Below are 20,407 nucleotides of genomic sequence, written 5' to 3'. Positions count from 1 at the left end.
TCTACCACCCCTTCAGGCAGTGAGTTCCAGACCCTCACTGGGTGAGGAAATTGTCCCTCTAAACCTCCCCCCAATTATTTTAAATCTATGCCTCCTCTGCCAAGGGAAAAATGTCCTTCCTATCCACTCTATCTAGGCCCCCTCATAATTTTATACACCTCAATAATATCCTTGCCCAAAATAGATGAACATTTTCTTCCAGGATCTCTACTAGCGACGGGCTCCACTGAGCTGAAACCTTTAGGAAAAGCAAGCCCGAAAGTACCAGGCTAGCTACAACCCACAGTACTCATCCCATCAGTTTATCACATCGGCCTTGGACTCCAAATACCACCACAAGCCTCGACTTAAACGGTTCATTCTGTTGTCTCGCTTTTCCTAAGGGTTATCCATGTAAAACAAAGCTGCAGCTCTGACATCAAACCTGCCTACTTCTTACTCAACCGTTTCCATCCTTCATTAATTGCCTTCTCAGCCCCCCCGCCCCATACCTTATATGATATAATCCACACAGTGTGTCAAAGGACCAGCAGGATATATGGGTAGGGTGGGGACAGTTACCAAAATAAGAGTTCTGTAAAATAATGCACATAAGATGAGGGGGAGTCCAAAACAAGGGTTCATAATAAATCCAAGCTGTACTCAGAGTGGTGCGGGTGGGAAGTTACTACTACAGGCAGTGGTTGGGGCATTTATGGGGAAATATAAGGGCGAAAGGAATAGAATGATATGTTGGGAATATTCAGCAGGGAGTGGGAGGGGGAGGGGCTCCGCTCTTCGCCGCCGCACGCGCTGGCCCCGCCCCCCCACTGTGACGTGCGCGGGTACCATGGCGCTCAGAGCCGCGCGCTGCCTGTGGAAAACCGCCGCCGGCTGGAGCCCGGGCCGTCCACTGTCGCCCCCCGCTCCCCGGCCCCCGGACAGGGCCCGCCACAGCTGCATCGACCGTGAGTGTGCCCTCCGCCGCCCGGCTCCACATCGCTCAATGTCACCCGGCCCAGGGGGAAGGAGGAGCCGTGAGGGGGGCAAGGGCTGGTGGGGTGGGTGAGGGGCTAGGGGCCGTGAGGGGGGGGAAGGGGGAGATGTAGGGGCCGTGAGGGGGGGGAAGGGGGAGATGTAGGGGCCGTGAGGGGGGGGAAGGGGGAGATGTAGGGGCCGTGAGGGGGGGGGAAGGGGGAGAGGTAGGGGCAGTGAGTGAGGGGGAGAGGTATGGGCAGTGAGGGGTGAAGGGCTAGTGGGGTGGGGGGAGGGTTAGTGAGGGGGGCGAAAGGGGTGGTGAGGGGGGGAAGGGTTGGTGGGAGGGTTAGTGAGGGGGGGAAGGGCAGTGAGTGAGGGGGAGAGGTATGGGCAGTGAGGGGTGAAGGGTTAGTGAGGGGGGGGCAGGTGGCAGGGCAATGAGGTGGTGAAGAGGGGGGGCAAGGGCCGTGAGGGGGACAAGGAAGGGTGAAGGGCAATGTGGAATGTGGGTGGCGAGGGGGGAGGACCATTGAGTGAGGGAAGGGCAGCGAGGGGGGCAGAAGGGGTCGAGGTATTGGGGGTTAGGGGGATGGGGAGATAGTGGGGAGGAGGGCAGTGAGTGAGGGGGAGGTAGAGGCAGGGAGCGAGAGGGAGGGGCAATGAGGTGGCAGTGAGTGAGTGGGAGGCATGGGGAGGGTGTAAGAAGTGAGGGGCGAGGTTGATGGTGGAGGGCAAGTGGGAGTCGGGGGAGAGCGAGTGGTTGGTGTGGTCATGGCAGGGGGAGACGTGGGGGAGGGGGAGAATCGGGTGGGGAAGGGGAGTTGCGAGGCGGAGGAGGGGTTGGGTGAGCAGGGAGTATGGGAGGAGGGTGGTCTCATAATGCAATCCTTGGAGCCCTGGTAACATTGTGAATCTGCGCTGCACCACTTCCAAGCCCAATGTATTGTTTCTCAGGGGAGGTGCCTAGAACTTAACACAGTACTCCAGTTGTGGGCTACATTCTGTTTGCTTTTTCAATTATTACTTGCATCTGACTGTTATCTGTGTACCTGGACCTTTAAATTTCTTTGGATCTCCACTGTTCCTAGCTTTGCACTATTTAAATAATACTCAGATCTAACCTTTTTTGGTCCAAAATGGATGAACTCACACTTGACCTCCATTGAAATCCATCTACCACAGATTTGCCCACTCACTTAATCTATCAATGTCTTTGTAATTTTATGCTCCCATCTATACTACTAACTATATCGCCAATCATTGTCTCATCGGCAAAACCTGGATATATGGCTCTCTCTCCAGTTTCTTTCTGATCTCCCCTCTTGACCTCTCCATGCTCATCTTGTCCATGAGACAACAACAACAAATTTTCTCCAATTAAATATTGGGAATATTGAAGCCATTGTCTATTGTCCCCGCCACAAACTGCGTCCCTTTCCCTAGCATCTATCTGAGGCTAAACCAGACTGTTCTCAACCTAGGCGTCATATTTGACCCTGAAATGAGATTCCGGCCACATTTCCGCGGCATAACTAAAACAGCCTATTTCCACCTCCAACATTGCCCGCCTCCGTCCCTGCCTCAGTTCATCCGCTGCTGAAAACCCCATCCATGCCTTTATTACCTCTAGACTTGACTAATCCAACTCACTCCTGACTGGCCTCCCACATTCTACCCTACGTAAACTTGAGGTCATCCAAAACTCGGCAGTCCATGTCCTAACTCACACCAAGTCACGCTCATCCATGACCCCCGTGCTCGCCGACCTGCATTGGCTCCCGGTTAAGCAACGCCTTGATTTCAAATTCTCATCCTTGTTTACAAATCCCTCCATGGTCTTGCCCCTCTATCTCTAATCTCCTTCAGCCTGTCTGCGCTCCTCAAATTCTGCCCTCCCGAGCATCCCTGAATCGCTCAACCATTGGTGGCCGTGCCTTCAGCTGCCTAGGCCCCAAGCTCTGGAACTCTCTCACTAAGCCTCTCTACCTCTTTCTTCCTTTTAAGACGCTCCTTAAAACCTACCTCTGTGACTAAGCTTTTGGTTATCTGCCGTAATTTCTTCTTGTGTGGCTTGGTGTCAAATTTATTTGTTTTGTCTTAAAACAGATCTGTGAAGTGCCTTGGGATGTTTTACTATGTTAAAGGTGCTATATAAATACAAGTTGTTGTGATAAGTTTTCAGACCATGGTCTGAGGCTATTAAAAATAAATCAGGATCCTTGGCTTTATAAATGCAGGCATAAGAGTACAAAAGCAAGGAAGTTATGGTAAACCTTTATAACACAGTGGTTAGGTAGGCCCCAGCAGGAATATTGTGTCCAAGTCTGAGCAGCACCCTTTAGGAAGGATGTCAAGCACTTGGAGAAGGTACAGAGGAGATTTACTAGAATGGCACCAGGGATGAGGGACTTCAGTTATGTGGAGAGACTGGAGAAGCTGGGATTGTTCTCCTTGGAGCAGGAAAGGTTCAGAGGAGATTCGAAAGTATTGAAAATCATGAAGTGTTTTGATAAGAGTAAATAAGGAGAAACTGTTTCCAGTGGCAGAAGGGTTTGTAACCAGAGGAGACAGATTTAAAGGTATTTGGCAAAAGAACCAGAAGGAAGATGAGATTTTTTTTAAACAGCGAGTTGTTGTGATCGGGAATGCGCTACCTAGAAGGGGGGTGGGAGCAGATTCAATAGTGACTTTCAAACGGGAATTGGAGAAATACTTGAAAAGGAAAATTTTTCAGAGCTATGGGGAAAGAGCAGGGGAGTGGGCCTAATTGGATAGATCTTTCAAAGAACCGACACAGGCACAAAGGGCCAAATAGCCTTGCAAGCTGTGAGATTCTGAGTGCCCGAATGCTGACTTATCTGCACTTTTCTCCTGCAGCCTCTGTAGGGCTCTCAGATGACCAGAAGGAGTTTCAGAAAGTGGCCTTTGGTTTTGCTTTGAATGAAATGGCTCCACACATGGCAGAGTGGGATCAGAAGGTAAAGTGACATTACTTTAATTGCAACTTGCATCATTGCACAGGAAGAGTTGATACCGACTGCAGCCACTGGCATTGATTGAGAGTTAGGACACTAGAAGAGCTGATAAACAATGTGTGTGCTAATTTGTATGATTTACACATCCGTCAGTCTTGGTATAACTTTACACATTCTTTGATAACTCAGTCAGCCATTAGAGTGGTTTGGGGTCCTATCTCCATGCTGTAGATTGAGCTAAGCGATCTCAAATCCAACAGATCAGATCAAAGCTCTGCAACTCTGTCTCATCCAGTTGCGAATGGGGGTGGACAGTTAAGCAACTAAGGAGAAGAGGAGCCTCCGCAAAAATCCCCATTCTCAATAATGGCGTATCTCAGCACGTGAGTGCAAAAGACAAGACTGAAACCATTTTCAGCCAGAAATGCTGAGTAGATGACCCTTGTCAGTTTCCTGAGATCCCCACCATCACTGATGCCAGTCTTTAGTCAATTCGATTCTTTGTGTCTTAATGCAAGGAGTATCCGTAATAAGGTGGATGAATTAACTGTGCAAATAGATGTTAACGGATATGATATGATTGGGATTACGGAGACGTGGCTCCAGGATGATCAGGGCTGGGAACTCAACATCCATGGGTAGTCAACATTCAGGAAGGATAGAATAAAAGGAAAAGGAGGTGGGGTAGCATTGCTGGTTAAAGAGGAGATTAATGCAATAGTTAGGAAGGACATCAGCTTGGATGATGTGGAATCTATATGGGTAGAGCTGCAGAACACCAAAGGGCAAAAAACGTTAGTGGGAGTTGTGTACAGACCTCCAAACAGTAGTAGTGATGTTGGGGAGGGCATCAAATAGGAAATTAGAGGTGCATGCAATAAAGGTACAGCAGTTATCATGGGTGATTTTAATATGCATATAGATTGGGCTAACCAAACTGGAAGCAATACGGTGGAGGAGGATTTCCTGGAGTGCATAAGTGATGGTTTTCTAGACCAATATGTCGAGGAACCAACTAGGGGGGAGGCCATCTTAGACTGGGTGTTGTGTAATGAGAGAGGATTAATTAGCAATCTCGTTGTGCGAGGCCCCTTGGGGAAGAGTGACCATAATATGGTGGAATTCTACATTAGGATGGAGAATGAAACAGTTAATTCAGAGACCATGGTCCAGAACCTAAAGAAGGGTAACTTTGAAGGTATGAGGCGTGAATTGGCTAGGATAGATTGGCGAATGATACTTAAGGGGTTGACTGTGGATGGGCAATGGCAGACATTTAGAGGTGGGGTGAACTACAACAATTGTATATCCCTGCCTGGCGTAAAAATAAAAAAGGGAAGGTGGCTCAACCGTAGCTATCAAGGGAAATCAGGGATAGTATTAAAGCCAAGGAAGTGGCATACAAATTGGCCAGAAATAGCAGTGAACCTGGGGACTGGGAGAAATTTAGAACTCAGCAGAGGAGGACAAAGGGTTTGATTAGGGCAGGGAAAATAGAGTACGAGAGGAAGCTTGCAGGGAACATTAAGATGGACTGCAAACGTTTCTATAGATATGTAAAGAGAAAAAGGTTAGTAAAGACAAACGTAGGTCCCCTGCAGTCAGAATCAGGGGAAGTCATAACGGGGAACAAAGAAATGGCAGACCAATTGAACAAGTACTTTGGTTCGGTATTCACTAAGAAGGACACAAACAACCTTCCGGATATAAAAGGGGTCAGAGGGTGTAGTAAGAAGGAGGAACTGAGGGAAATCCTTATTAGTCGGGAAATTGTGTTGGGGAAATTGATGGGATTGAAGGCCGATAAATCCCCAGGGCCTGATGGACTGCATCCCAGAGTACTTAAGGAGGTGGCCTTGGAAATAGCGGATGCATTGACAGTCAATTTCCAACATTCCATTGACTCTGGATCAGTTCCTATCGGGTGGAGGGTAGCCAATGTAACCCCACTTTTTAAAAAAGGAGGGAGAGAGAAAATAGGGAATTATAGACCGGTCAGCCTGACATCAGTAGTGGGTAAAATTATGGAATCAATTATTCAGGATGTCATAGCAGCGCATTTGGAAAGAGGTGACATGATAGTCCAAGTCAGCATGAATTTGTGAAAGGGAAATCATGCTTGACAAATATTCTGGAATTTTTTGAGAATGTTTCCAGTAGAGTGGACAAGGGAGAACCAGTTGATGTGGTATATTTGGACTTTCAGAAGGCTTTCGACAAGGTCCCACACAAGAGATTAATGTGCAAAGTTAAAGCACATGGGATTGGGGGTAGTGTGCTGACATGGATTGAGAACTGGTTGTCAGACAGGAAGCAAAGAGTAGGAGTAAATGGGTACTTTTCAGAATGGCAGGCAGTGACTAGTGGGGTACCGCAATGTTCTGCACTGGGGCCCCAGCTGTTTACATTGTACATTAATGATTTGGACGAGGGGACTAAATGTAGTATCTCCAAATTTGCGGATGACACTAAGTTGGGTGGCAGTGTGAGCTGCGAGGAGGATGCTATGAGGCTGCAGAGTGACTTGGATAGGTTAGGTGAGTGGGCAAATGCATGGCAGATGAAGTATAATGTGGATAAATGTGAGGTTATCCACTTTGGTGGTAAAAACAGAGAGACAGACTATTATCTGAATGGTGACAGATTAAGGAAAGGGGAGGTGCAACGAGATCTGGGTGTCATGGTACATCAGTCATTGAAGGTTGGCATGCAGGTACAGCAGGCAGTTAAGAAAGCAAATGGCATGTTGGCCTTCATAGCGAGGAGATTTGAGTACAGGGGCAGGGAGGTGTTGCTACAGTTGTACAGGGCCTTGGTGAGGCCACACCTGGAGTATTGTATACAGTTTTGGTCTCCTAACTTGAGGAAGGACATTCTTCCTATTGAGGGAGTGCAGCGAAGGTTCACCAGACTGATTCCCGGGATGGCGGGACTGACATATCAAGAAAGACTGGATCAACTGGGCTTGTTTTCACTGGAGTTCAGAAGAATGAGAGGGAATCTCATAGAAACGTTTAAAATTGTGATGGGTTTAGACAGGTTAGATGCAGGAAGAATGTTCCCAATGTTGGGTAAGTCCAGAACCAGGGGTCACAGTCTAAGGATAAGGGGTAAGCCATTTCGGACCGAGATGAGGAGAAACTTCTTCACCCAGAGAGTGGTGAACCTGTGGAATTCTCTACCACAGAAAGTTGTTGAGGCCAATTCACTAAATATATTTAAAAAGGAGTTAGATGTAGTCCTTACTCCTAAGGGGATCAAGGGGTATGGCGAGAAAGCAGGAATGGGGTACTGATGTTGCATGTTCAGCCATGAACTCATTGAATGGCGGTGCAGGCTCCAAGGGCCGAATGGCCTACTCCTGCACCTATTTTCTATGTTTCTATGATTCACGCCATCTGATATCAAGAAACATAGAATTTGCAGCACAGAAACAGGCCATTCGGCCCAGCTGGTCCATGCAGGTGTTTATGCTCCACATGAGCCTCCTCCCACTCTACTTCAGCTAATCCTATCAGCATATAAGAACATAAGAACATAAGAATTAGGAACAGGAGTAGACCATCTAGCCCCTCGAGCCTGCTCTGCCATTCAACAAGATCATGGCTGATCTGGCCGTGGACTCAGCTACACTTACCCGCCCGCTCCCCAAACCCTGAATTCACTTATTGGTTAAAAATCTATCTATCTGTGATTTGAATATATTTAATGAGCTCTTGGGCAGAGAATTCCACAGATTCTCAACCCTCTGGGAGAAGAAATTCCTTCTCAATCGGTTTTAAATTGGCTCTCCCGTATTTTGAGGCTGTGCCCCCTAGTTCTAGTCTCCCCGACCAGTGGAAACAACCTTTCTGCCTCTATCCTGTCTATCCCTTTCATTATTTTAAATGTTTCTACAAGATCACCCCTCATCCTTCTGAACTCCAACGAGTAAAGACCTAGTCTACTCAATCTATCATCATAAGGTAACACCTCATATCCGGAATCAGCCTAGTGAATTGTCTCTGTACCCCTTCCAATGCTAGTATATCCTTCCTTAAGTAAGGTGACCAAAACTGCATGCAGTACTCCAGATGCGGCCTCACCAATACCCTGTATAGTTGCAGCAGGACCTCGCTGCTTTTGTACTCCATCCCTCTCGCAATGAAGGCCAACATTCCATTCGCCTTCCTGATTACCTGCAAACTAACTTTTTGGGATTCATGCACAAGGACCCCCAGGTCCCTCTGCACCGCAGCATGTTGTAATTTCTCCCCATTCAAATAATATTCCCTTTTACTGTTTTTTTTTCCAAGGTGGACGACCCCACATTTTTCGACATTGTATTCCATCTGCCAAACCTTAGCCCATTCGCTTAACCTATCTAAATCTCTTTGCAGCCTCTCTGTGTCCTCTACACAACCCGCTTTCCCACTAATCTTTGTGTCATCTGCAAATTTTGTTACACTACACTCTGTCCCCTCTTCCAGGTCATCTATGTATATTGTAAACAGTTGTGGTCCCAGCACCGATCCCTGTGGCACACCACTAACCAACGATTGCCAACCCGAAAAGGACCCATTTATCCCGACTCTCTGCTTTCTGTTAGCCAGCCAATTCTAGATCCATGCTAATACATTTCCTCTGACTCCGCGTACCTTTATCTTCTGCAGTAACCTTTTGTGCGGCACCTTATCGAATGCCTTTTGGAAATCCAAATACACCACATCCATCGGTACACCTCTATCCACCATGCTCGTTATATCCTCAAAGAATTCCAGTAAATTAGTTAAGCATGATTTCCCCTTCATGAATCCATGTTGTGTCTGCTTGATTGCACTATTCCTATCTAGATGTCCCGCTATTTCTTCCTTAATGATAGCTTCAAGCATTTTCCCCACTACAGATGTTAAACTAACTGGCCTATAGTTACCAGCCTTTTGTCGTCTGATTTTTTAAACAGAGGCGTTACATTAGCTGCTTTCCAATCTGATGGCACCTCCCCAGAGTCCAGAGAATTTTGGTAGATTATAACGAATGCATCTGCTATAACTTCCACCATCTCTTTGAATACCCTGGGATGCATTTCATCAGGACCAGGAGACTTGTCTACCTTGAGTCCCATTAGCCTGTCCAGCACTCTTTCCCCCCCCCCCCCCCCCCCCCCACAGTGATAGTGATTGTCTCAAGGTCCTCCCTTCCCACATTCCCGTGACCAGCAATTTTTGGCATGGTTTTTGTGTCTTCCTCTGTGAAGACTGAAGCAAAATAATTGTTTAAGATCTCAGCCATTTCCACATTTCCCATTATTAAATCCCCCTTCTCATCTTCTAAGGGACCAACATTTACTTTAGTCACTCTTTTCCGTTTTATATATCGGTAAAAGCTTTAAAACTGTTTTTATGTTTTGCGCAAGTTTACTTTCATAATCTATCTTCCCCTTCTTTATTGCTTTCTTAGTCATTCTTTGCTGTCGTTTAAAATTTTCCCAATCTTCTAGTTTCCCACTAACCTTGGCCACTTTATACGCATTGGTTTTTAATTTGATACTCTCCTTTATTTCCTTGGTTATCCACGGCTGGTTATCCCTTCTCTTACCACCCTTCTTTTTCACTGGAATATATTTTTGTTGAGCACTATGAAAGAGCTCCTTAAAAGTCCTTCACTGTTCCTCAATTGTGCCACCGTTTAGTCTGTGTTCCCAGTCTACTTTAGCCAATATCCTTCTATTCCTTATCTAGCTCCCCCTTAAATGGAACTATCATCATCATTATAGTCAGTCCCTTGAAACGAGGATCACTTGCTTCCATGCCAAAAAGGGATGAGTTCACAGTTGTTTCAATGAAGGACCTAATATTCCAGCTCCCGAACTACATCCTGAAGGGTGGAAGATGCCTGTGCATGGATTTTTTTAACGTGTGGTGGCCGTTGCACACCAGCCACCACATGAGCTCAACAGAGCTGGGTCTTGGTCCAGTGGCAAGGATTACTTAAGACAACTGGGGACCAGCTCTGCTGTATGGACCTACTGCGCGCACACATCGCAGTGTGGGCTGGCCTGTGCTGCCCCTGGGCTCGCGCCTCTTTTGACGTCAAACTCGTGCTTCTCCCGGGTCCCGATCACATCCCTCTACATTCCTTCGCCCCGACCTCGCTGCTCCTGCTGTAACTGTCCACGCTCCAATCACTGACCTGGACCTTGATGACGTCACTATTGGCTGCCGTCGCCCTCCTGCACCAGCTCGCACAGTACCTTGCCGTGGTACGCTGCCACTCTGCCCATGGTCGCCGCTCTTTTTGTGGCTCCGACTTGCCGCTGATGGTCTCTCGCAGATCGGGGCCACCATGCTATCCAGGGGCTGCCGCCGCTTGCTGCTCCTTTTATGGCCCCGAACTGCAACTATACTATTCACCTCAACTCCTACTTGTGGTAGGGAGTTCCACATTCTCACCACTCTTTGGGTAAAGAAATTTCTCCTGAATTTCCTGTTGGATTTATTGGTGACTATCTTATATTCCTGGCCCCTAGTTTTGGGCTCGCCCACATGTAGGAACAACTTCTCTCAGCCTACCCTATCAAACTGTTTCATCATTTTAAAGACCTCCATTCGGTCGACCCTCAGCCTCTCTTTTCAAGAGGAAAGAGTCCCAACCTCTTGTGTCTTGTTATAATCTCTCAGTTCTGGTATCATCCTTGTGAATCTTTTTTTCCACCTTCTCCAGTGCCTCTACGTCCTTTTTCTAATATGGGAACCAGAGCTGTGCACATTACTCTAACTGGTCTAACCTGGCTTCTGTGTAAGTTTATCAATAACTTTTCTCCTTTTAATTCTATTATTCCAGAAATGAACCCCAGTGTTTTGCATTTTTTGAGTCCTTGTTAACCTCTGTCGCCACTTTGAATGATTTGTGAATCTGTATCCCTGGATCCCTTTGCTCTTCGACCCCATTTAGGCTCTTATTTTTCAAGGAGTTTGTGGCCTCCTTATTCCTCCTACCATAATACACTTATCTATATTGAAATTCATTTACACATCCATTCTGCATGTTTATTAATATCTTGTATTTTGTCGCAGTCTTTCTCTGTTAATTAAGTATCCCCAATTTGGTGTCATTCTCAAAGTTTGATATTGTACTTCCGATTCTCAAGTCCAAATTGTTTATGTAAGTGGTGAACAGCAGTGGTCCCTGTACCGATCCTCGTGGAACACCACTTCCCACCTTCTGCCAGTCTGAGTAACTACCATTAACCCCTAATCTCTGTTTTGCAGCCAGCTTGCTATTCATTCTGCTACTTGCCCCGATTTCATGTGACCTTCGTCATGTCTACTGTTGAAAGTCTTTTAAAATTCCAAGTCTATTACACCTACTGCAATCCCATTAGATTAGAAAATTGCAAATATAACTGCATTATTTAAGAAAGGTGAGCGAGAGGAACCAATAAATTACTGACTGTTAGTCTAACATCTGTTATTGGAATCTGTAATTAAGGAAAAAGTGACTGAGTACTTCGAGAAATTTTGAGCTGATCAAGAGAGCCAATGCGGATTTGTAAAGGGTTGGTTATGTCTAAGGAATTTAAATTAATTTTTGAGGAAGTAACTAAACTTGGAATGTCTATGGATGTAGTTTATATGGACTTCCAGAAGGCATTCAGTAAGGTTACACATAAGAGACTGTTAGGTAAAATTAATGGAATTGAAGGCAGATTATTGGCCTGGTTAGGAGATTGGTTAGGTGGTAGAAGTCAGAGAAGGGTTAATGGGTATGAAAGGAAGTGACTAACGGTGTCTCCCAGGGATCTGTGCTGGGGACTCAACTATTCACCATATTTATTAATGATTTGGATAACCCAGTCGAGAACCAACAATCTGCAGGGCGGTGGGGGGTTACCACTGACAACCAGCCACATAAATAACATGGCACACTTCCTCAAAAAATGCAATATCCCCGGCCCAAGACTGCTCAAAGTGGAGGAGAAGTTTCCGAGAATATTACACCTACATCGAGTCTCTTCGTCGGGAGCACGCAGAAGCCAAGTTCAAACGAATGACAACCCAAGTATCCCACCCACCCATCCCTCCAACCACCACCTGCTCCACCTGTGACAGACTGTAGATTCCGCATTGGTCTCATCAGTCACGTTAGAACTCATTTTAGTGTGGAAGCAAGTCATCCTCGACTCCACGGGACATAGAAACATAGAAAATAGGTGCAGGAGTAGGCCATTCGACTCTTCGAGCCTGCGCCACCATTCAATAAGATCATGGCTGATCATTCGCCTCAGTATCCCTTTCCAGCTTTCTCTTCATACCCCTTGATCCCTTTAGCCGTAAGGGCTATATCTAATTCCCCCTTAAATATATCCAATGAACTGGCATCAACAACTCTCTGCGGTCGGGAATTCCACAGGTTAACAACTCTCTGAGTGAAGAAGTTTCTCCTCATCTCAGTCCTAAATGGCTTACCCCTTATCCTTAGACTACGTCCCCCGGTTCTGGACTTCCCCAACATCGGGACCATTCTTCCTGTCCAGTCCCGTCAGAATTTTATATGTTTCTATGAGATCCCCTTTCATCCTTCTAAACGGCAGTGAATACAGGCCCAGTCGATCCAGTCTCTCCTCATATGTCAGTCCTGCCATCCCAGGAATCAGTCTGGTGAACCTTCGCTGCACTCCCTCAATAGCAAGAATGTCCTTCCTCAGATTAGGAGACCAAAACTTAACACAATATTCCAGGTGAGGCCTCACTAAAGCCCTGTACAACTGCAATAAGACCTCCCTGCTCCTATACTCAAATCCCCTAGCTATGAAGGCCAACATACCATTTACCTTCTTCACCGCCTGCTGAACCTGCATGACAACTTTCAATGACTGATGTACCATGACACCCAGGTATCGCTGCACCTCCCCTTTTCCTAATCTGCCGCTATTCAGATAATATTCTGCCTTCGTGTTTTTGCCACTAAAGTGGATAATCTCACATTTATCCACATTATACTGCATCTGCCACGTGTTTGCCCACTCACCTAACCTGTCCAAGTCACCCTGCAGCTTTTGTGTCCTCCTCACAGCTCATATTGCCACCCAGTTTACTGTCATCTGCAAACTTGGAGATATTACACTCAATTCCCTCATCCAAATCATGAATGTATATTGTAAATAGCTGGGGTCTCAGCACTGAGCCCTGCGGTACCCCACTAGTCACTGCCTGCCATTCTGAAAAGGACCCGTTTATCCCGACTCTCTGCTTCCTGTCTGCCAACCAGTTCTCTATCCACGTCAGTACTAAGAACAAGAACGTGGCTGCAAGAACAGGTCAGAGGCTGGGTATTTTGTGGCAAGTGTCTCATTTCCTGATGCCCCAAAGCGTCTCCAGCACCTACAAGTTAGGAGTGTGATGGAATACTCTCTACTTACCTAGATGAATGCAGCAGCAACAACACTCAAGAAGCTCGACATCATCCAGGATGAAGCAGTCCATTTGATTGGGAGACAGGACCCCGTCCAGTTGCTTAAACATCCATTCCCTCCACATTGGTGTCCTGTGACTGCAGTATGCACTGATTATACGATGCACCGCAACAAACACAGGATCTCCGAGGGCAGCAGGTGCACCATCACCTCCAAGTTCCTCTCCAAGTCACACACCATCCTGATGTTGAGGAGTACTTTCATCACACTGACTGCAGCGGTTCAAGGAGAAGGCCCACCACCACCACCTGCAGAGCAACTAGGAATGGGCAATAAATGCTGGCAACACCCATATCGCAGAATGATTAAAACTAAGATATGGAGAGGTGCAGATGGAATCCTATGTTCCTATCGCCCTTTTTACTGGATAGGTAAGACATAAAGTCTAGGTTGACTGATGGTATTTTGGCCCGTTGAACCCCTTTGGCACTCTAAAATTACATTTCCAACAGACTAAACAGGATATTTGGTCTTTTCTGCAGCAAGTAGACTTGAATTATTAAGTTTTAGACTGTAATTCTCGATTAATTTTGTAGGGGACAACAGGCACATGGGAACACCATCACCTGCAAGTTCCCCTCCAAGTCACACACCATGCTGACTTGCAAATATATCGCCGTTCCTTCATAGTCGCTCGGTCAAAATCCTGGAACTCCCTCCATAACAGCACTGTGGGAGCACCTTCACCACACGGACTGCAGCGGTTCAAAAGGGCTGCTCACCACCACCTTCTCAAGGGAAATTAGGGATGGACAATAAATGCCGGCCTTGCCAGCGACACCCAAATCCCATGAAAGAGTAAAAAAAATTATGCTGCCATTGCTATTCCTTCAATGTATGTTTATAATCACACATTAACCACAGTCACTGGCATCAGTGTATACCTGTGACTTTCACATTAAAAATAACACAAAGCCAGCTCTCAAACTGAACAGAGTGCATTCTGAATGAGAATTATTTCATGCAATACAATTTAATCTTGGAGGAGGGACAAATGACTGTCATAAACTCCCTGCATCTATCTGTCTTGCACATAGCATCCAGAATCACTCACTTAGCACTATGGTGTAACACTTCCTGTATTGCTCCTCTAACACTTGCTCCTTAATCATAGTCCAAGCTAGTTTAACTTCAAATAGATTGACTCTGTGCTTGATTCCCAGCGCAGATCCAACTTACAGCAGCAGATCACAGACATTGTTGAAACAAACCACAAACAATTTAACAGCGCCAAGCTAGGTGAAATGTAGAGAAGTTTAAACTTTTGATTCTTAACAGTGAGGATAATTTACACTTTCTATCTCCTGTATTTGTCTCTTTTACATCTGCACTGAAATCTTTGTTTCAGCTCTCTCCAAGAACGAACCAGTTCCACAATGTTTCTAGCTTGTTAATTGATCTGTCAGTTAAACAAGCCAAGGTTCCAATGTGGGTGGAATTGTAACTGTCCCCACCATTCATTTCAAAAATCCTCAGCAATTGCACGTTGCGGCCTTAAAGAGACACACACCTATTATACACAGTATCATTTTGCTGCCTTTTTTGAACTTTATCTCACTATCACTGAGCAGTGCCACAGGATATTCTATGGTAGTTAATGATGCCTGTTCCTTCGAGAATGCTGTCTTAGAATCACTACATCTTCTCTCTTTCTCACTAAACCCACACTGCAGCTTTCAAACCTTCACGTGCTTGTCGGATGGGTCTGCATGGAAGCTAGGTGCATGTATTCCTTGATATACTTACTGTATCATCACAAACAGGACACTGCCAATTTCAGAGAGTGTATTTTCTCTCTGAATTCTCATTGCTGAATTTTGTTGTGGGGTGATGAGTCTTTTATCATTCCTGTGTTTTAATGTCTAACAGGAAATCTTTCCCGTGGAGACTATGAGGAAAGCTGCTCAACTCGGGTTTGGTGGGATTTATATTCGCCCAGATGTCGGGGGATCAGGACTATCACGAGTGGACACTTCTATCATATTCGAGGCATTGTCGACGGGCTGTGCCAGTACCACTGCTTATATCAGCATTCATAAGTAAGTCGATATGGAAATGACACCCAGACCACAAGAAAGCTGCCTTAGCCCTTTCAAAATACCCGGCGAAACAGATCCTCTCCCTGCTCCATTATCACTCATGTCACAGCAACAACAGCTGACATTTATACAATGCCATTAACTAGTAAATGACCTGACATCCTTCAGAGGGGGATGTGGACACTGAACAATAGTAGAAGAATTAGGAAAGCTGAATGAAGGCATAGGAACATAGGAATTAGAAACAGGAGTAGGCCATCTAGCCCCTCGAGCCTGCTCCGCCATTCAATAAGATCATGGCTGATCTGGTCGTGGACTCAGCTCCACTTACCCGCCCTCGCCCCATAATCCTTAATTCCCTTATTGCTTAAAAATCGATCTATCTTTGACTTGAAAGCATTCAATGAGCCAGCCTCAACTGCTTCCCTGGGCAGAGAATTCCACAGATTCACAACCCTCTGGGAGAAGAAATTCTTTCTCAACTCGGTTTTAAATTGGCTCCTCCGTATTTTGAGGCTGTGCCCCCTAGTTCTAGTCTCCCCAACCTCTATCTTGTCTATCCCTTTCATGATTTTAAATGTTTCTATAAGATCACCCCTCATCCTTCTGAACTCCAAGGAGTAAAGACCCAGTCTCCTCAATCTGTCATCATAAGGTAACCCCCTCATTTCTCGAATCAGCCTAGTGAATCGTCTCTGCACCCCTTCCAAAGCTAGTATATCCTTCCTTAAGTTAGGTGACCAAAACTGCACGCAGTACTCCAGGTGCGGCCTTACCAATATCTTATACAGTTGCAGCAACACCTCCCTGCTTTTGTACTCCATCCCTTTCGCAATGAAGGCCAACATTCCATTTGCCTTCCTGATTACCTGCTGCACCTGCAAACTAACCTTTTGGGATTCATGCACAAGGAGCCCGGCAACCAAATTTTAATTTGATTTTATATGTTTTAAAGTTTAATTTGTTTTAATTGCCGGTGCTTTTAGTGTCCCCCTCCCCTTTTATAGGGGGCACTGGAAAAATGTGATTTTAGTGCCCAAAAAAAAACCAAAAACAAAGAAAAACACAAAAAAAAACACAAAAAAAGAAAAAAAAAGGGCCTTGTAAATGTCTGGTGTGTCATCCAGGTCGGGTGGCACGGTTTAATGTTTTATGTTTTTCAGATAAACTCCAAAAAGAGTTTCATGCACAAGGACCCCCAGGTCCCTCTGCACCACAGCATGTTGTAATTTCTCCCCATTCAAATAATATTCCCTTTTACTGTTTTTTTTCCCAAGGTGGATGACCTCACACTTTCCGACATTGTATTCCATCTGCCAAACCTTAGCCCATTCGCTTAACCTATCCAAATCTCCTTGTAGCCTCTCTGAGTCCTCTACACAACCCGCTTTCCCACTAATCTTTGTGTCATCTGCAAATTTTGTTGCACTACACTCTGTCCCCTCCTCTAGGTCATCTATGTATATTGTAAACAGTTGTGGTCCCAGCACTGATCCCTGTGGCACACCACTAACCACTGATTTCCAACCGGAAAAGGACCCATTTATCCCGACTCTCTGCTTTCTGTTCGCCAGCCAATTCTCTATCCATGCTAATACATTTCCTCTGACTCCGCGTACCTTTATCTTCTGCAGTAACCTTTTGTGTGGCACCTTATCGAATGCCTTTTGGAAATCTAAATACACCACATCCATCGGTACACCTCTATCCACCATGCTCGTTATATCCTCAAAGAATTCCAGTAAGTTAGTTAAACATGATTCCCCTTTCATGAATCCATGTTGCGTCTGCTTGATTGCACTATTCCTATCCAGATGTCCCGCTATTTCTTCCTTAATGATAGTTTCAAGCATTTTCCCCACTACAGATGTTAAACTAACCGGCCTATAGTTACCAGCCTTTTGTTGTCTGATTTTGCCTGCCCCCTTTTTTAAACAGAGGCGTTACATTAGCTGCTCTCCAATCCGCTGGTACCTCCCCAGAGTCGAGAGAATTTTGGTAGATTATAACAAATGCATCTGCTATAACTTCCGCCATCTCTTTTAATACCCTGGGATGCATTTCATCAGGACCAGGAGACTTGTCTACCTTGAGTCCCATTAGCCTGTCCAGCACTACCCCCCCCAGTGATAGTGATTGTCTCAAGGTCCTCCCTTCCCACATTCCAATGACCAGCAATTTTTGGCATGGTTTTTGTGTCTTCCACTGTGAAGACGGAAGCAAAATAATTGTTTAAGGTCTCAGCCATTTTCACATTTCCCATTATTAAATCCCCCTTTTCATCTTCTAAGGGACCAACATTTACTTTAGTCACTCTTTTCCGTTTTATATATCGGTAAAAGCTTTTACTATCTGTTTTTATGTTTTGCGCAAGTTTACCTTCGTAATCTATCTTCCCTTTCTTTATTGCTTTTTTAGTCATTCTTTGCTGTTGCTTAAAATCTTCCCAATCCTCTAGTTTCCCACTAACCTTGGCCACCTTATACGCATTGGTCTTTGATTTGATACTTTCCTTTATTTCCTTTGTTATCCAATGCTGGTTATCTCTTCTCTTGCCACCCTTCTTTTTCACTGGAATATATTTTTGTTGCGCATTTTGAAAGAGCTCCTTAAAAGTCCTCCACTGTTCCTCAATTGTGCCACCATTTAGTCCTTGTTTCAGTCTACTTTAGCCAACTCTGCCCTCATCCCACTGTAGTCCCCTTTGTTTAAGCATAGTACGCTCGTTTCTGACACAACTTCCTCATCCTCAATCTGTATTACAAATTCAACCATATTGTGATCACTCATTCCGAGAGGATCTTTTACGAGGAGATCGTTAATTTTTCCTGTCTCATTGCACAGGACCAGATCCAAAATGGCTTGCTCCCTTGTAGGCTCTGTTACATACTGTTCTAAGAAACAATCCCGTATGCATTCTATGAATTCCTCCTCCAGGCTACCCCCTGCGATTTGATTTGACCAATCGATATGTAGGTTAAAATCCCCCATAACTACTGCCGTTCCTTTTTCACATGCCTCCATTATTCCCTTGATTATTGCCCGCCCCACCATGAAGTTATTATTTGGTGGCCTATAAACTACGCCGACCAGTGACTTTTTCCCCTTACTATCTCTAATCTCCACCCACAATGATTCAACATTTTGTTCATTGGAGCCAATATTATCCCTCACAACTGCCCTGATATCATCCCTTATTAACAGAGCTACCCCACCTCCCTTCCCTTCCTGCCTATCTTTCCGAATCGTCAGATACCCTTGTACGTTTAATTCCCAGTCCTGGCCACCTTGCAACCATGTCTCTGTAATGGCCACCAAATCATACCCATTTGTAATGATTTGTGCCGTCAACTCATTTACTTTATTTCTAATGCTGCGTGCATTTAGGTAGAGTGTTTTCATCCTACTTTTTAAACCATGATTTTTAATTTTTACCCCTCCTGCAGCCCTTTTATATTCAGTGGCCCTTTTTGTTTCTTGCCTTTGGTTTCTTTGCCCTCCACTTTTACTCATCTCTTTTCTGTCTTTTGTTTTTGTCTCCTTTTTGTTTCCCTGTGTCTCCCTGTATTGGTTCCCGTCCCCCTGCCATATTAGTTTAACTCCTCACCAACAGCACTAGCAAACATTCCCCCTAGGACATTGGTTCCGTTCCTGCCCAAGTGCAGACCGTCCGGTTTGTACTGGTCCCTGTCCCTAACCCTAACCCTAACAGTGGCAGATATAATTCAATCTGGAGAAGTGCGAGGTAATGCATTTGGGGAGGCCTAACAAGGCAAGGGAATACACAATAAATATTAGGGCACTGAAAAGTGTAGACTAACAAAGGGACCTTGGAGTGCAGGTCCACAGATCCCTAAAGGTAGCAGGCCAGGTAGATAAGGTGGTTGAGAAGGCATACAGTATACTTGCCTTTATTAGCTGAGGCATAGAATACAAAAGCACAAAGGCATGGTTGAAGAGGTATGTTTTGGAGAACTTTTTGTAAGTGCAGAGGGATTTAGGGAGAAGTAATGCGGGGGAGGGTTTAGAGAGAGAGGGGAGGGATAATGAGGGGGAGGCTTTAGTGAGGGAGGGGTGGAGAGGTGGGGGTGGATTTAGCGAGAGCGGGGGAGGGGTTTAGGGAGAGAAGGGGAGGTGTGAAGCAGCTAAGGACACTTCCCTTAGGAGCTCCTACAGCAGTGTCCTTGGGCTATGGTGATCGGCCACCAACAGCCATGACCATTTTCCTTTGTGCCTGGTATGGAAGTGAGGGGTTCAGGGAGGACTGCTAACATTGTACCATTGATTAAATAGGGAAAAAGCGATAGACTGAGTAATTACAGGCCAGTGTGCCTAACGTCAGTGGTGGGAAAATTAGAGAAAGAAATTCTGATGGCACAGGATAAATCTTCATTTAGAAAGACACGGATTAATCAAGGACAGTCGGCATGGATTTGTTAAGGAAAGGTTGTGTGTGACTAACTTGATTAAATTTTGAGAGGAGGTAACAAGGAAGGTCGATGAAGGCAGTGCATTTGATGTAGTGTAGGTGGATTTTAGCAAGAATTTTGATAAGGTCCCACATGGCGGACTGATCACGAAAGTAAAAACCCATGGGCTCCAAGGGAGAGTGGCAAGTTGGATCCAAAATTGGCTCAGAGGCAGCAAGCAAAGGGTAATGGTTGATGGGCGTTTTGTGACTGGAAGGCTGTTTCCTGTGGGTTCCCCAGGCCTCAGTGCTAGGTCCATTGCTTTTTGTATATATAGGTTGAATCTCTCTGGTCCGGCACTCTCGGAACTTGACCAAAGCAGAATTTTCCGAACCACGGGAGGTCAGTGCTGGTGATCGCTGAGTGATGAGGAGAGGTGGGGAATGTTGGTGATTGGTCATGTCTCTGTCTGTCTCAGGTCTGACGCCCTTTCACTGCACCGCCAAGTTCCACAATGAGAAAGCAGAGTGAGATGCTGAGCGTCACAGGAGCGCTGAACAGTGAGCTTCAAGC

General features: G+C 45.6%; 2 protein-coding genes across 5 annotated transcripts in view; one reads left to right on the top strand and one right to left on the bottom strand.

The window, feature by feature from the left end:
* Positions 1 to 844, bottom strand: part of siae (sialic acid acetylesterase) — an 80,593-nt gene extending 79,749 nt beyond the window's left edge. The window contains exon 1 of one of the 2 annotated variants that reach the window (XM_070894221.1): positions 829 to 844. The gene's annotated coding sequence lies outside the window, so the exon portion shown is untranslated. Of the gene's footprint in view, positions 1 to 491; positions 778 to 828 lie in introns of those variants that run through there. The other variant, XM_070894219.1, reaches the window with a different exon arrangement.
* Positions 799 to 20,407, top strand: part of acad8 (acyl-CoA dehydrogenase family, member 8) — a 96,164-nt gene continuing 76,555 nt past the window's right edge. For 2 of the 3 annotated variants that reach the window (XM_070894226.1, XM_070894224.1), the window contains exons 1-3: positions 799 to 947; positions 3,835 to 3,935; positions 15,256 to 15,425. In XM_070894226.1, coding sequence (XP_070750327.1) covers positions 830 to 947; positions 3,835 to 3,935; positions 15,256 to 15,425 — 389 coding nt within the window. In that variant the 5' untranslated portion in view covers positions 799 to 829. The remainder of the gene's footprint in view (positions 948 to 3,834; positions 3,936 to 15,255; positions 15,426 to 20,407) is intronic. The other variant, XM_070894225.1, reaches the window with a different exon arrangement.

The sequence above is a fragment of the Pristiophorus japonicus genome, chromosome 11 (assembly GCF_044704955.1).
Source record: "Pristiophorus japonicus isolate sPriJap1 chromosome 11, sPriJap1.hap1, whole genome shotgun sequence".
NCBI classification, from domain to species: domain Eukaryota; kingdom Metazoa; phylum Chordata; class Chondrichthyes; family Pristiophoridae; genus Pristiophorus; species Pristiophorus japonicus.
The sequence above is the reverse complement of the archived record's forward strand: the minus strand, read 5'-3'. Positions and strand labels throughout refer to the sequence as shown.